This window comes from Chiloscyllium plagiosum, chromosome 3 (assembly GCF_004010195.1).
Source record: "Chiloscyllium plagiosum isolate BGI_BamShark_2017 chromosome 3, ASM401019v2, whole genome shotgun sequence".
Classification (NCBI taxonomy): Eukaryota; Metazoa; Chordata; class Chondrichthyes; order Orectolobiformes; family Hemiscylliidae; genus Chiloscyllium; species Chiloscyllium plagiosum.
Window position 1 is genome coordinate 71,797,050 of NC_057712.1, and position 15,216 is coordinate 71,812,265.

At 40.3% G+C, this 15,216-nt stretch overlaps 1 protein-coding gene across 4 annotated transcripts in view; it reads left to right on the plus strand.

The window, feature by feature from the left end:
* The window catches only part of tbc1d32 (TBC1 domain family, member 32), a 251,277-nt gene that overhangs the window by 213,315 nt on the left and 22,746 nt on the right, over positions 1 to 15,216 (plus strand). For all 4 annotated transcript variants that reach the window (XM_043684307.1, XM_043684303.1, XM_043684311.1 and 1 more), the window contains one exon: positions 14,340 to 14,528. In XM_043684307.1, the coding sequence (XP_043540242.1) occupies positions 14,340 to 14,528 (189 nt within the window). The remainder of the gene's footprint in view (positions 1 to 14,339; positions 14,529 to 15,216) is intronic.

Below are 15,216 nucleotides of genomic sequence, written 5' to 3' on the forward strand. Positions count from 1 at the left end.
ATGGAGCTGGCCCAGCCAGCAATACCATGTCCAACAAGTAAATTATAAAAAATAAAAGGACCTTGTTGTTTCTAGGGTGCATCATCACAGCACTTACTAACATGCTCCACCACAGACACAGAGTCCACATTAAAGAATTATTTGCGTTTTCACTTGTTATGAAGCACTGATGACAGGAAAAGCTGTGGAAAAATCCATAATGGGGAGGGATTTCTCCCCAAACTATGCTGGACACAGATACTGAAGTACATCTGCAACTTTGCCAGGCACTGACGGACATGTCATGCATGTGCTGACAATAGTGGAGACAATAGAAGTCAACTTAATTGTTAATAGATTGGTGACTACAAGGAACTACAAGGATGTTTGCCATAGGGAGACAGTCCTCCTGCAAGACACTTGAGACAATGCTCTCAAATCAGTCCATAACACTAGGAGCCAAATTTTCCATTCAGCTCATTAATTCTTCACTGCCATTTAGTGAGATTATGGCTAATCTGATCATCCTCAAGTCCATGTTTATGCCTTTTCTCCATAGGACTTGATTTCTTTTGCAGATTAAAAGTCTCTCTGCCTCAGTCTTGAATATTCTTAATGATCCAACCTTGACAGCCCTCTGTGGTGAAAAGTTCCACAGCTTCACTACCCTCTGAAAAAATAAGTTCTTCCCCATCTCTCTCTCTTAACTGGATAACCCTACACTCTGATTATGTCTTCTGAGCCTTGACTGTCCACAGGGGGAGAAAGATCTGTCAGTATCTACCCTGTCAAGACCCCTAAGAATCTTTTATGTTTCAAAAGGTTGCTTTCCATTCTTCTAAACTTTAGAGTATAGGCTCAATCTACTCAACCTGTTCTCATAAAGAAATCCCTCCATATCTGAAACCAACCTAGTTAACCTTCTCTGGATTGCTTCCAGTGCCAGTGCATATTTCCTTACATAAGGAAACCAAATTAGATTAGATTAGATTACTTACAGTGTGGAAACAGGCCCTTCGGCCCAACAAGTCCACACCGACCCGCCGAAGCGTAACCCACCCATACCCCTACATTTACCCCTTTACCTAACACTACGGGCAATTTAGCATGGCCAATTCACCTGACTTGCACATCTTTGGAGTGTGGGAGGAAACCGGAGCACCCGGAGGAAACCCACGCAGACACAGGGAGAATGTGCAAACTCCACACAGTCAGTCGCCTGAGGCGGGAATCGAACCCGGGTCTCTGGCGCTGCGAGGCAGCAGTGCTAACCACTGTGCCACTGTGCCAATCTTCATCTTTATTTTGTGTGGTCTAGCTAGTGCCTTGTACAGCTTTGTAGCGTTTCATATTTTAGTACATTATTCCCTTTGAAATAAAAACCAGCATTTTATTTGTCTTCCCTATTACCTATTGAACTTGAATATTATCTTTTTATGATTCATCCTTCTGGTGCCACTTTCTGCAATCTCTCTCCATTGAAATAATTCTTCCTGCCATAGTTCTATACCTCACACACTCCCACCTTGTATGCTGTCTGCCAAGTTTATGCTCAGTTGCGTAATCTGACTATATACCTCTGTAGGGGTGGCATGGTGCTTCAGTGGTTAGCACTGTTGCCTCACAACACCAGGGACTCTGATTCAGTTCCAGCCTCAGACGACTCTCTGTGTGGAGTTTGCACATTCTCCCCGTGTCTGTGTGGGTTTACTCCAGGTACTCCGGTTTCCACCCACAATCCAAAGATGTGCAGGTTAGGTGAATTGGCCATGCTAAATTGCATGTAGTGTTCAGGGATGTGTAGATTAAGTGCATTAGTCTAGAGTAAATGTAGAGCAATAGAAGAATGGGTCTGGGTGGGATGTTCTTCGAAAGGTCGGTGTGGACTTGCAGGGCTGATGGGCCTATTTTCACTCTGTAGGGATTCTGTTATTAGGATTCTATGATTTTAGAATCTCTGTGTCCTCTTCACCATTTGCCTTCTCATCCTTTTTTAGGTGATTAGAGAAGACGCAAAAGAGATTTACTAGAATATTTTCTAGATTGGAGTGTATTAGCTATAAGGAGAGGTCAGACAAACTTTGATTGTTTCACGAGAGTATTGAAGACTGAGGGGCAACCTGATGGAAGTACATTAAATGAGAAGCATTTAGGGTGTAGGTTTGCTCGCTGAGCTGGAGGTTTGATATCCAGACGTTTCATTACCTCGCTAGGTAACATCATCAGTGGCGATCTCCAAGTGAAGCGAAGCTGTTGTCTCCTGCTTTCTATTTATATGTTTGTCCTGGATGAGGTTCCTGGGGTTTGTGGTGATGTCATTTCCTGTTCATTTTCTGAAGGGTTGATAGATGGTATCTAGATCTATCTGTTTGTTTATGGCGTTGTGGTTGGAGTGCCAGGCCCCTAGGAATTCTCTGGCATGTCTTTGCTTAGCCTGTCCCAGGATAGATGTGTTGTCCCAGTCGAAATGGTTTTTTTCCTCCGTATGTAGGGCCACGAGGGAGAGAGGGTCGTGTCTTTTTGTGGCTAGCTGCTGTTCGTGTATCCTGGTGGCTAACTTTCTTCCTGTTTGTCCTATGTAGTGTTTGTGGCAGTCCTTGCATAAGAATTTTGTAGACGACGTTGGTTTTGTCCATGGGTTGTACTGGGTCTTTTAAGTTTGTTAGTTACACCCTAAACCTCAACCTGAGCTACAAACCTTGCAATGAGAAGCATGGATAGGGTGGGATGGTCAGAGTATTTTTCCCAGAGTGGAAATGTCAGTGCATACGTTTAAGGTGAGAGGGGGAAAATTGAAAGGAGTTGTGCAGGGCAAGTTCTTTCACACAGAGAGTGGTAGGTGCCTGAACACACTGCTTAGGGAGATGGTAGAAGCAGATTTGATAGCAACTATTAAGAGGCATTTGGAATCTAAAAAAAAATCATTTATTGCCTACTCTACTTCCTGTTCAGCAGCCAATCTCTTATCCATGCCAATATAGTACCCCTTTACCATGACCTTTTGTGTCCCACACTAACTTTTGATGCAGCACCTTTATCAGATGCCTTCCAAAAATATAAGCACAGTACATCTATGTCTAGAGCACATCTCATCTCCTCAAAAACTCCATTAAATTGCTGAAACATGACTTCCCTTTCACAAAATCATTTGGTTGTGCCAGATTGTCTTGAATGTATCTAAATGCTTGGACGTAAATTCGTTTATAACAACTTCTAACACTTTCCCTTCTGATAAATGTTAAGCTACCTGACCTGTAGTTTCCTGCTTTCTGTCTACTTATATTTTGAAGAATGAATTTACATTCACAATTTTCCAATCAAATAAAACCTTTCCCAAATTGACTGTGTTTTGGAACATTGAAACCAATGCATTAATTATCTCACTCACCACTTAAGACCACAGTTGAAGTCTTTTGGAACCAGGACATTTATGTCCTAAGATTTGCAGGTTAGGTGGATGTATCTAGGGATGTGCAGGCTTGATGGATCAGTTATGGGAAATGCAGGGTTACAGGGATAGAGATAGGGCGGTAGGTCTGGGTGAGGTACTCTTAGGAGGGTCCTTGTGGACTTGACAGGCCAACTGGCCTGCTTTCACTGTGTAGGGATCCTATGATTCAATTTGTCAGCCTGTTGCCTGAACAGTTTATTAATATAGCCTGGTCACCTCCAGAATGTATTTTGATAAACTATCCTAAAAACAACGAACAAAGATAATTACAGAATTGGAACAGGCCCTTCGACCCTCCAAGCCTGCACCGATCCGGATCATGTATCTAAACCTGTCGTCTATTCTAAGAGTCTGTATCCCTTTACTCTCTGCCCATTGGTGTATCTGTCTCGATGCATCTTAAATGACACTATCATGCCCACCTCTACCACCTCCGCTGGCAATGCGAACCAGGCACCCACCGCCCTCTGCGTAAAGAACTTTCCATGCATATCTCCCCTAAACTTTTTCCCCTCTCACTTTGAACTCGTGATCCCCATTAATTGAGTCCCGCACTCTGGGGGGAAAAAGCTTCTTGCTATCCACCCTGTCTATACCTCTCATGATTTTGTAGACCTCAAACAGGTACCCCTCTCAACCTCCGGCTTTCTAATGAAAATAATTCTAATCTACTCACCCTCTCTTCATAGCTAGTGTCCTCCATACCAGGCAACATCCTAGTGATCTTCCTCTGCACCCTGTCCAAAGCATCCACATCGTTTTGGTAATGTGGCGACCAGAACTGTACACAATATTTCAAATATGGCCGAACCAGTCTAATACAACCATAATATGACCTGCCAGCTCTTGTGCTCAATACCCTGTCCAATGAAGGAAAACATGCCATTTGCTGCCTTGACCACTCTATTGACCTACATTGCCACCTTTAGGGAACAATGGACCTGAACACCCAGATCTCTCTGTACATCAATTTTCCCCAGGACTTTTCCATTTGCTGTATAATTTGCTCTTGAATTGGATCTTCCAAAATGCATCACCTCGCATTTGCCCGGATTGAACTCCATCTGTCATTTCTTTGCCCAGCTCTCCATTCTATCTATATTCTGCTACATTCTTTGACAGTCTCTTTCACTATCAGCTACTCCACCAATCTTAGTGTCATCTGCAAACTTGCTAATCAGACCACCTGTACCTTCCTCCAGATCATTTATGTATATCACAAACAACAGTGGTCCCAGCATGGATCCCTATGGAACACCACTAGTCACAGGTTTCCATTTTGAGAAACTCCCATCCACTGCTACGCCTATCTCCTGTTGCCCAAGCAGTTCTCTATCCATCGAGCTAGTGCACCCTGGACCTCATGCAACTTCACTTTCTCCATCAGCCTACCATGGAGAACCTTATCAAATGCCTTACTGAAATCTGTGTATATGACATCTACAGCCCTTCCCTCATCAATCAACTTCTTCACTTCCTCAAAGAATTCTATTAAGTTGGTAAAACGTGATCTTCCCTGCACAAAACCATGTTGCCAATCACTAATAAGCCCAATTGATCCCATCAATTTCACCAATACCATTTCCTTCAGTTCCTCTTTCATGCTTGACCCTCTGCCCCCTCGCATTTTCAGAAGGTTATTTGTGTCCTCCGCAGTGAAGACAGGTCCAAAGTATTTGTTCAACTGATCTGCCATCTCTTTGTCCATTATGAATTCACCTGATTCTAACTGCAAGGACCTACATTTGGTTTCACCAATCTTTCTCTGTTCGCATGTCTATAGGAGCTTTTGCAGTCAGTTTTTATGTTTTCAGCAGGCTTACTATCATATTCTATTTTCCCTTTCCTAATTAAACCTTTTGTCTTCCTCTACTAAATTTTAAATTTCTCCCAGTCCTGTGGTTTGATGCTTTTTCTGGCCAATTATATGCCTCTTTGGCTTTAATGCTATCCCTGATATCCCTTATTAACTATGGTTGAGCCACCTTCTCTGTCTTACCCTTATGCCAGATAGGGATGTACAATGTTGAAGTACATCTATGTGTTCTTTAAATGTCTGCTTTTGCCTGTCCACTGTCAACCCCTTAAGTATCCTTGGCCAGCTAATCCTAGCCAATGCATGCCTCATACCATCAAAGTTAGCATTCTTTAAGTTCAGGACCCTAGTCTCAGATTTAACTGTGTCACTCTCCATCTTAATGAAGAATTCTACCATATTATGGTCACTCTTCCCCAGAAGATGTCACACCACAATGTTGCTCTCTTATCACACCTCTTTGTAAATGGGCTGTTGACTCAGTAGAACAACAAACTCTGAAGAAGTTTGCAGGATGTGATAAGTGTGGTTAACTCTGATAAGCACAGTTCAATTTGGCTTTGATAACATGCATACCTTTGAACAGGGAAGATTGACCTGCAGCCAGCATCGCAGTGAAGCAGTCTGAGAAAAGTGTGCTTCAGCCAGTTCTTGTGGAAAAAAAGAAAGGTGACAAAACAGAAAACTTATAGTTGTTAGCTGAAGTATTTAATTTTTGAAAGAATACCTGAGGAATCAGAGACAATTGCACATGTGGAGTGCAGCACAGAGTGGAAGGGTATAAGACTTGCCTAAGACTCAAGTTCTACACAACTTACCTGAAGAGTCAGAGATGTTATGGAGTATCCGCAATGCTGAGATTGTTGTGGACAGCACATTCAGTGAGGCAGTCACATCGCAATTAAGACTGAACAGGCAGAAAATAGATGGGCGACCACCCAGTAGATGAAGACAAACAATACAGGAGTCACCTGTGGCTGTTGCTCTCCCCAACAGAGATATCGTTTTAGATAACGTCCCAGGGGATGGCAGCAGCAACCAAGTCCATGGCACCACAGATGGCTCAGGCGCTCAAGAGTTGGGAATATAGTGATAGCAATTCTATAGTAAGGGGAATGGAAACAACACAGATGCAAAGAGACTCCAGGATGGGATATTGCTTCCCTGGCATGAAGGCCTTGGATGTCTTGGTGTGACTACAAGGCATTCTGAAGGCAGATGGTGAGCAGCCCTTCCTGATGAAGGGCTTGTGCCTGCAACATTGACTGTCCTGCGCGGATGCTGCCTGACCTGTGCTTTTTCAGTACCACAGTTTTCGACTTAGATAGTGAACTGCCAGTGCTTGCTCTTCCAACAACATAGATTTTAAAATAAAGATGAAATCCTACAAGTAGAATCAAGGGAGTTAGGATGTAAGTTAGAAAGTAGGACCTCAAAAGTAGTCATCCTTGTGAGAGTAAAAATAGCAGGATATACCAGATGAATGCATGGCTGAAGAAGTGGAGTATGAGGAAGGAATTCAGATTCCTGAGACATTAGAACTGGTTCTGAGGAAGATGGGACCAGTGCAAACAGGATGGATTGCATCTGGGCGACACTGGAGCAATGTCCAGTACATACATGCTAGTGCTGATGGGAGGGTTTAAACTAAAATGGCAGGAGGATGTGAACCTGAGTAGGAGAGTGAGGAGGAGGAGGAGAAATAATGGAAGCAAAACAGAAAGAATTAGGAAGGTAAAATGAAAGGCAAAAACTAGGGCAAATGTGAATCAGGCAGTAGTGCAAAATAAAGTTAAACTGACCAACATGGTTAAAAATAGAATTCTAAGGGCTTTGAATATTAGTGCACGAACATTCGTAATAAGATAGATAAATTGTCAGCACAAATAGACATGACCAGTTATGATGTAGTTATGATTACAGAGACATGTTTTCAGGGTGACCAAGGATGGGAATTGAACATCCATGGATATTTATTATTTGGAATGGACAGGCGAAAAGGGAAAGGAGCTGGGGTAGCAGTGTTAGTAAAGGAGTTTTGAATGCAATAGTAAGGAAGGTGATTGACTGGTAAAATCATGATGATGAATCTGTATGGGTGGAGATAAGAAACACTAAGGGGCAGAAGCCAATATAGGCCCAAAATAGCAGTGGAGTTTTGTAGAAGGCATTAAACAATAAATCAGAAGTATGCAATAAGGGTACAACTGTAAAAATAGGTGACATTAATTTAAAAATATAGATTGTACAAACCAAACTAGCAATGGTATTGCCCAGGAGGAATTAATGTGATATTCTTTTTAGACCAAAACATTGAGAATGTACCAAAGAAAAAGCTATTCTAGACTAGGTACTGTGTAATAAGTAAGGGTTAATTAACAATCTTGTTATGCTGGGTCCCTTGGGGAGGTGTAACCATAATATATTAGAATTCTTCATTTAAGATGGAGATTAAACCGTCAAATCCAAAACTAGCATCCCAAGTTGAATAAAGGGAACAATATAGGTATGACTCTCGAATTGGCGAGAAAGGTTTGAAAGCCCTTTACTAAAAGGGTTGTCACACATAGGCAATGGTTCATATTTAAAAGCATGTGCATGAATTACAATTATTAATTCATGTCAGATGCAAAAATATCAGGGGAAAGGTATCTCAGGCATGGCTTACAAAAGAAATTAAGGATAGTTTTAAATCAAAAGAGGAAACACATAAAATTGCTAGGAAAAGCAGTAAGCTTTTTCCTGAAGATTCTGAGCATTCAGTTTAAAAAAAAATCAAAAGGGAAACTTAGAGTATATGAGTTAGATTGCAGGGAACAAAGAAATGACTGCAAAAGCTTCTATAAAAATGTGAAGACAAAAGAATATGGAAGTGCGAGAAGAATTCTGTGTTCCCAGTAAAAAGTGATGGCCACGTGAAGTTCATTGTGGAAAATTAATATTTTTGTGGATCAGAAATTACACTCTGGGGCCTACAGTCTTCCACATTATAGCCCTCATGCATTAAATTGTAAGTTCAAGCATGCAGCATTAGCAATCAAGAGGGCTTGTATCTTTTATTCAATTTATTTTGTGTTGGGCATGCAAAATTTGGTTGTATTTATTTGCAATTTAAATATTTGCTCAGCATCATCTCTACCAACCCCCAGTCAAGATCACTATCATATTAAGAAGCAGTGTCAAATGATTGCACTGTGCCTGACTTGGGAGCTAGTATTTTCGATGAATAAGTGTCCTGAAAATCTCGAACATCCCAATAATACTTAGTCTCTTAATTAAATCTCTCAATATTGTTTTTCATATCTATTCATGTCTAATTGTATATTTTTTGAAGTATTATTTTTTGTGTGGAACTCAATCCTAAAATAAATTAATTAAGCCTCAAGACACTTCTGGAGTTCCACTTGGATTTGATTGATGCAGAACGCTCCAAGATATCTGTGCTCATTTAATTCTGACTTCATGAGCATGCATGATTTTAATTGCTTTGCAGTAGTTGCTGTACCTTCTAAATGCCCAGGTCATAAACTTTGGAACTTGCTCTCTCAAAATCTCTTGCATTCTTTCCTCCTTTAAGATGCTTTTGAAATAAACTACTTCAATGGCTAAGCTTTTATCCACTTGTCTTAATATGTGGCTAGGTGTCAACCTTTGCTTTATAAAGCCCAATGAAGTACATTGGGACATCTTGTTGTATTAAAGGTGCCATATAAACAGTGTTTCACTTTACATGATAGATACATGTTTGTATATGCTTTTCTTTTCAATTATTCATTCAATTACTCTCTCTTGCTCTCCTTTTAAAAGTAGTATGAACTAAACATTATCGATCTTTAATCTTGCAATCAAACTAATGTTTTGTTCTTTGTTATATAATTTGTTGGATGTAAGTTTTCTCACTGAACTGAGGTTTGTGTTCAGACGTTTCATCACCATACTAGGTAACATCATAAGTGAGCCTCCAGTGAAGCGCTGGTGTTATGTCCCGCTTTCTATTTATGTGTTCAGGTTTCCTTGGGTTGGTGATGTAATTTCCTGTGTTGGTGCTGTCATTTCCTGTTCTTTTTCTTAGAGGTAAGATGGGGTCCAAGTCGATGTGTTTGTTGATAGAGTTCCGGTTGGAATGCATGCTTCTAGGAATTCTTGTGTGTGTCTCTGTTTGGCTTGTCCTGGAATGGATGTGTAGCCTCAGTCAAAGTGGTGTCTTTCCTGATCTGTAGGTAAAGATATCAGTGATAGTGGTCATGTGGCTTTTTGTGGCTAGTTGATGTCATGTATCCTAGTGGCTGGTTTTCTGCCTGTTTGCCCAATGCAGTGTTTGTTACCGTTCTTGCAAGGTATTTTGTAAATGATTAGAGTGGTGCTGGTAAAGCACAGCAGGTCAGGTAGCATCTGAGGAGCAGGGAAATCATACCTAATGAAGGGCTTTTGCGCAAAACGTCGATTCTCCTGCTCCTCAGATGCTACCTGACTTGCTGTGCTTTTCCAGCACCACTCTAATCTCCACCTCTGCCTATTTTGTAAATGATGTTCATTTTGCTTATTGTCTGTTATAGGGTGCTTTAAGTTCATTAGCTGCTGTTTTAGTTGTTGGTGGATTTGTGGGCTACCATGATGCCAAGACGTCTGAGTAGTGTGGCACTCATTTCTGAGATGTCTTTGATGTAACGGAGAGTGGTTCGTGTTTCTGAGCACATTTTGTCTGCTTGTTTGGGTTTTTTGCTGAGAAGAAAGTGAGGTCTGCAGATGCTGGAGATCAGAGCTGGAAATGTGTTGCTGGAAAAGCGCAGCAGGTCAGGCAGCATCCAGGGAACAGGAGAATCGACGTTTCGGGCATAAGCCCTTCTTCAGGGCTTTTTGCTGAGAAATCAGACTGTGTTCATTGGATACCCATTCTTTTTGAATATGCTGTATAGGTGATTTTCCTCTGTTCTTCATAGTTCTTCTGTGCTGCAGTGTGTCGTGGCTCATTGAAATAATGTTCGAATGCAGCTTCGTTTGTGGATGTTGGGATGATTGCTTCTGTAGTTCAGTATTCGGTCCGTATGTGTTCTTTTCCTGTAGACACTGGTTTGAAGTTCCCCATTGGCTGTTCGCTCTACTGTGACATCTAGGAATGGCAGTTTGTTTATGTTTTCCTCCTCTTTAGTGAATTTTATGCCAGTAAGGATATTATTGATGGTTTTCAAGGTTTCCTCTAATTTGTTTTGTTTCCTGATGACAAAAGTCATATAGTGGACCCAAAGTTTGGATTGAATGGTTGGCAGAGCTGTTTGTTTGAATCTCTGTATTACTACCTCTGCTTAAAAACCCTGATATCAAAGATTCCATTAGTTTGTCTAGGTTTTGTTATTGAAAGTGAAGTGAGTGGTAGGGTATAGGTCCACTAGTTTGACGATATTGTCCTTTCTGATGTAGTCGATGGTATCTGGTTTATAGTGTGTGTCTTTGGTGCTTCTAATAGTGTAGTCAGTGTTTCTTTGGCCAGGTTGATGTTGATCAAGCTGTTTTGTCAAAGGAGATCATTATTTTATCGTCTTCTATCTTGATATCATTGGTGTTCAGGAATTCTTGGGTGGAGTGAATGGAGTGTCGTGAATCTTCTTCTAATTGCTTAGTTATTGGTGTAGCTCCTTGGCTAATCTGTACATTTGGTATTCCAGGTAGCAAGACTATGGGTCTGAGGGGGGCTCCTGGTTTGTGAATTTTGGATAATCCATAGAAACGTATCATGTTAAATCCATCTGGTTTCATTTTTTGGAAGTCAGTCTTGTTTAATTCTCTAGATGTCTGAAGTTTTTTGAGTAAGGCTGTGATTTGGTTCTCTAGTTGTGAGGTTGGGTCTATCGCCACCTGTTCGTAAGTGTTGGTATCTGCAAGCAGTGCATTCGCTTTCACAATGTCGTATGTTCAGTTTAACATGACTGTCAAGTGTCCTTTGTCTGTAGGTAGAATAACAATGTTTTTATCTTTTTTGAGTGCTTCTAGTGCTTCCCTTATTTGTATATTGAGTGTGTTTCCTTCCTCCTTCCTGCTTAATTTTGGTGCGACTGTCTACCTGATGGTTTGCTGGGTTTCCTCAGAGTTTGGTGTCTTTCAGTGTTGTTTCTAATGCTGTAAGAATTTTTTTTTGTCCATATCCCTGAAATTGTAACTTAACCCTCTTACTAAGGCAACTTTTTCATTGTCTATTAAAGTCACTGAAATGATTGCCAGACTACTCAGACCTCATTGCATCACGGTAGCCCACAAACCAATTAACACACTAAAACAGTAGCCAATGAACTTGAAAGACAGAAAGCAAAATGAATGCCATTTACAAAATACCTTGCAAGAACTGTTACAAACACTACACTGGACGAACAGGCAGAAAACTAGCCATCAGGTTACATGAACATATCAGAGGGTTGAAAAACATCGCAATAGAGGTCATCGATGCATCGTCCAAAATTTCAAGATCTGGAATGATTCTTGCAGATTGGAAGCTAACAAATGCCACTCTGTATTTTAAGAAGGAAACAAGACAGAAAACTTGGAACTGCAGACCTGTCAAACTTACTTCAGTACAGAAAATGTAATAACAATTATAAAGGATATGATAAATGGACACTTCAATAATAATGCATGGGCATATAACCTGGATTTCTGAATGATAAATCATATTTCACAAATATGTTTGAGTTTGTTGAGAATGCTGATAACATGATAAAAGGGAGTTGATGGATGTAGTATACTTGGATTTTTAGAAGGATTTTAATGAGATCTTGCACAGAAAGTTGGCTAACAAAATTAAAGAACTTGAGAAAGAAGATAATATACTTGCATGGATTTAGGGCAGGCTAAAAAGCAGAAAGCAAACAGAAAGAATAAGTGGATCATTCGTGTATTAGCAGACTGTGACTAGTAGATCTCGGCTGTTCATAATATTTTTCAATAATTTGAGTGTGAACACTAAATGTAATATTTTAAAATTTGTGGATGATGCAAAGCTAGATGGGTATGCATGTTATGAAAAAGGTTTAAAGTGGTTTCAAAGGATTTGAACAGGCTTATTGTGTGGGACAGAACATGACAGATGGAATATAATGCAGAAAAATATAAGATTATTGAGTTTGGTAGGAGGACCAGATGTGTATATTAAATGGTAAGAAATTAGGAAGTGCAGATGTACTAAGGGACCTAGATGTCTTTGTCAATAAGTTACTGAAGGCTAACATGCAGGTGCAATAAGCTGTTAGAAAGGCTAATGGGATATTATCACAAGAGGATTTGATTGCAGGAATAGAAAATTGTATTGAAGATTGGTTAGACTGCATCTGGATACTGTGCCCAGTTTTGGTCTGTTTAGAATCATAGGGTCATACAGCTTGGAAACAGACCCTTCAGTCCAACTCGTCCATGCTGACCAAGTTTCCCAAACTAAATAGTCCCACTTTCCTGCATTTTGCCCATATCCCTCTAAACCTTTCCAATTTATGTACCTGTCTGAATGTCTTAAATGTTGTAACTGTATCGACATCTACCACTTCTTCTGGCAGTCTATTCCACATACAAACTACCCTCTGTGTGAAAACATTGCCCCTCTGGTCTCTTAAATCTTTGTCTTCTCACCTTAAAAATATACTTCCTAGTTTTGAACTTCCCATTTATCTCACGAAGGTTCACCTGACTTGTTTGAGGGATGGCAAGACTGTCTGGTGAATAGAGTTTGAGCAAACTGGGCCAAGATTCTCTAAAATCTTGAAAAATGAGTCGTGCTGTCATTGAAACCTACAAAATACTTAAAGGAATTGACAGGGTAAATGCAGGTAAAGTGCTTCTCCTGGTTGGAGAGTCTAGACCTATAGAACACAATTTGAAAATGACACAGATTTACATTTAAATGGGGTGGCATGGTGGCTCAGTGGTTAGCACTGCTGCCTCACAGCACTAAGGACCCTAGTTCAATTCCAGCCTCAGGCGACTGTGCAAACTCCACACAGACATTCTCCCCGTGTCTGCATGGGTTTCCTCTGACAGTCCAAAGATATGCAGGTTAGGTGAATTGGCTGCTGAATTGCCCATAGTTTTCAGGGATGTGTATAGGGTAGGGGGTCTGGATGGTTGGTGTGGGCTTGTTAGGCCGATGGGCCCGTTTCCACAATGTAGGGATTCCATGGATTCTGTAGAGATTCTATGAGGAGATTTTTGTTTTTACTCAGAGGGTTATGAATCTTTGAAATTCTTGACTGCAGTGCCACAATTGTTCATCTGAATACATGGTTTCACCTTTTGTGTTTTTTTGACATAAACCTGAATTGAAAGGGAATTTGTGAAAGGAAGCTGACCTTTTCATTGCTATGTAAGCCAAGACTGAATCTGAAATTGAAAACCTAGGCTTTGATTGAAACTATATAAACGGACACAGTCATAGATGATTCCAATGTGATACAGACAGACTGAAGTCGATAATGGAAATGCAGAAGCTAGGGATAAGCAAAACTATAGTTATTATAGTTGTTTCTGTTTCTTTGGCAATAACATTGGTGATCTATGAAATCTAGCCCTTCATAAATTAGATTACGAAGGTTCTGCAGAGAAAATGAAGTTTTTGGTGAAAAATGTGCCTTTGGAATTTGAGTTGGTGTGCACTGCTATTGGCTGAGCATCAAGGTAACTTCTAGAAGAAGAGGAGCTGAATTTTCTTTTTGTGATGAAGTCAGATTTTTTAAAGACTTTCTTACTGAAATTGATATATGCTGTTTGACTGCCTAAGTTTGTCTTAGTTGTACCGACCATTTAAGGTGTAATCTGTCACTGACCACAATTTGAATGTTAATTGCTGTTTCACTCACATTGACTTTGGAGTTTTGAAATACAGGTGATTAACTAAGGAAGTATTTAGTGTTTGCTTTGTTGACTCTTGTATAGTAAAAGAAATCTTTTGAATTGTGTGACTTCATTTTTTAATAAATCGCTGGGATTTTAGATTTCTTTTAAAAATGTTTGTGACATTGACTAATATTGTAACAATGTATTAATGATTGAATTTGAGGTTGGTGTTTCATTGTGACTAGGCTCAAGTCTAAACAGTTTGTTCTTCATTTCATGCAGATTTGTCAGCACTGGCTATCTCAATGCTTCTGGAACTATTTAAACTGGACTGAGATCGGTCACTACATTGCTGTTTGTGTTATCTTGGGTCCTGACTATCAGGTTTACATGTGTATAGCTTTGCTGAAACACCTCGAGCAAGAGATTCTTCACCACATGCAGACTCAGGATCTGCAGGTTTTTCTAAAGGTAAGCACACAACATATTTATTGTTTTTAAGCAAAAAAGCTTGGTCCTGCAAGTAACGATCAACAATAGTAAAATGTAAATATTAAACAAAGTTTGTGTACTCTGATTACTTGAGTTTTCTGACAGAGGTTGAATTGAATGATTGCAAGAGAGAAAATAAAATAGCAAAGTAATGACAGGACAGTCAATTCAGATTGTTGAAAATCAGTAAACATATTGCCAGTGGAATTAGTTTCAACTCAGCTGGTATAACTACAATTGGTGCTCTGTATGACTTCATTTTGTAAGCCAGCTAAAAGGCTTTATTGTTTTCGGAGTGATGGCATTTGAAATTTGAATAAAGTCTGATGCATTTGGTGTACTCAGTGGGGCAAATAGCTCATGACAATCGTCTTAGTCACATCTTGCAAGATTTTCTGAGGAGTTTGCTATCTAAATTACTTTACCCTTTATGCTAATTGAGAGCACTTAACAATTGGGTCCCTGGTATAGACAACTGCCGCCGCGATATTAACTGCCACCTGAACTCCCCCACCCCTCTCATCCACTCCAACTTCTCACCATCGGAACACGCAGCCCTCCACTCCCTCTGTTGCAACCCCAACCTCACTATCAAACCAGCTAACAAGGGAGGCGCGGTAGTAGTTTGGCGCACCGACCTCTACACCGCTGAGGCCAAACGCCAGCT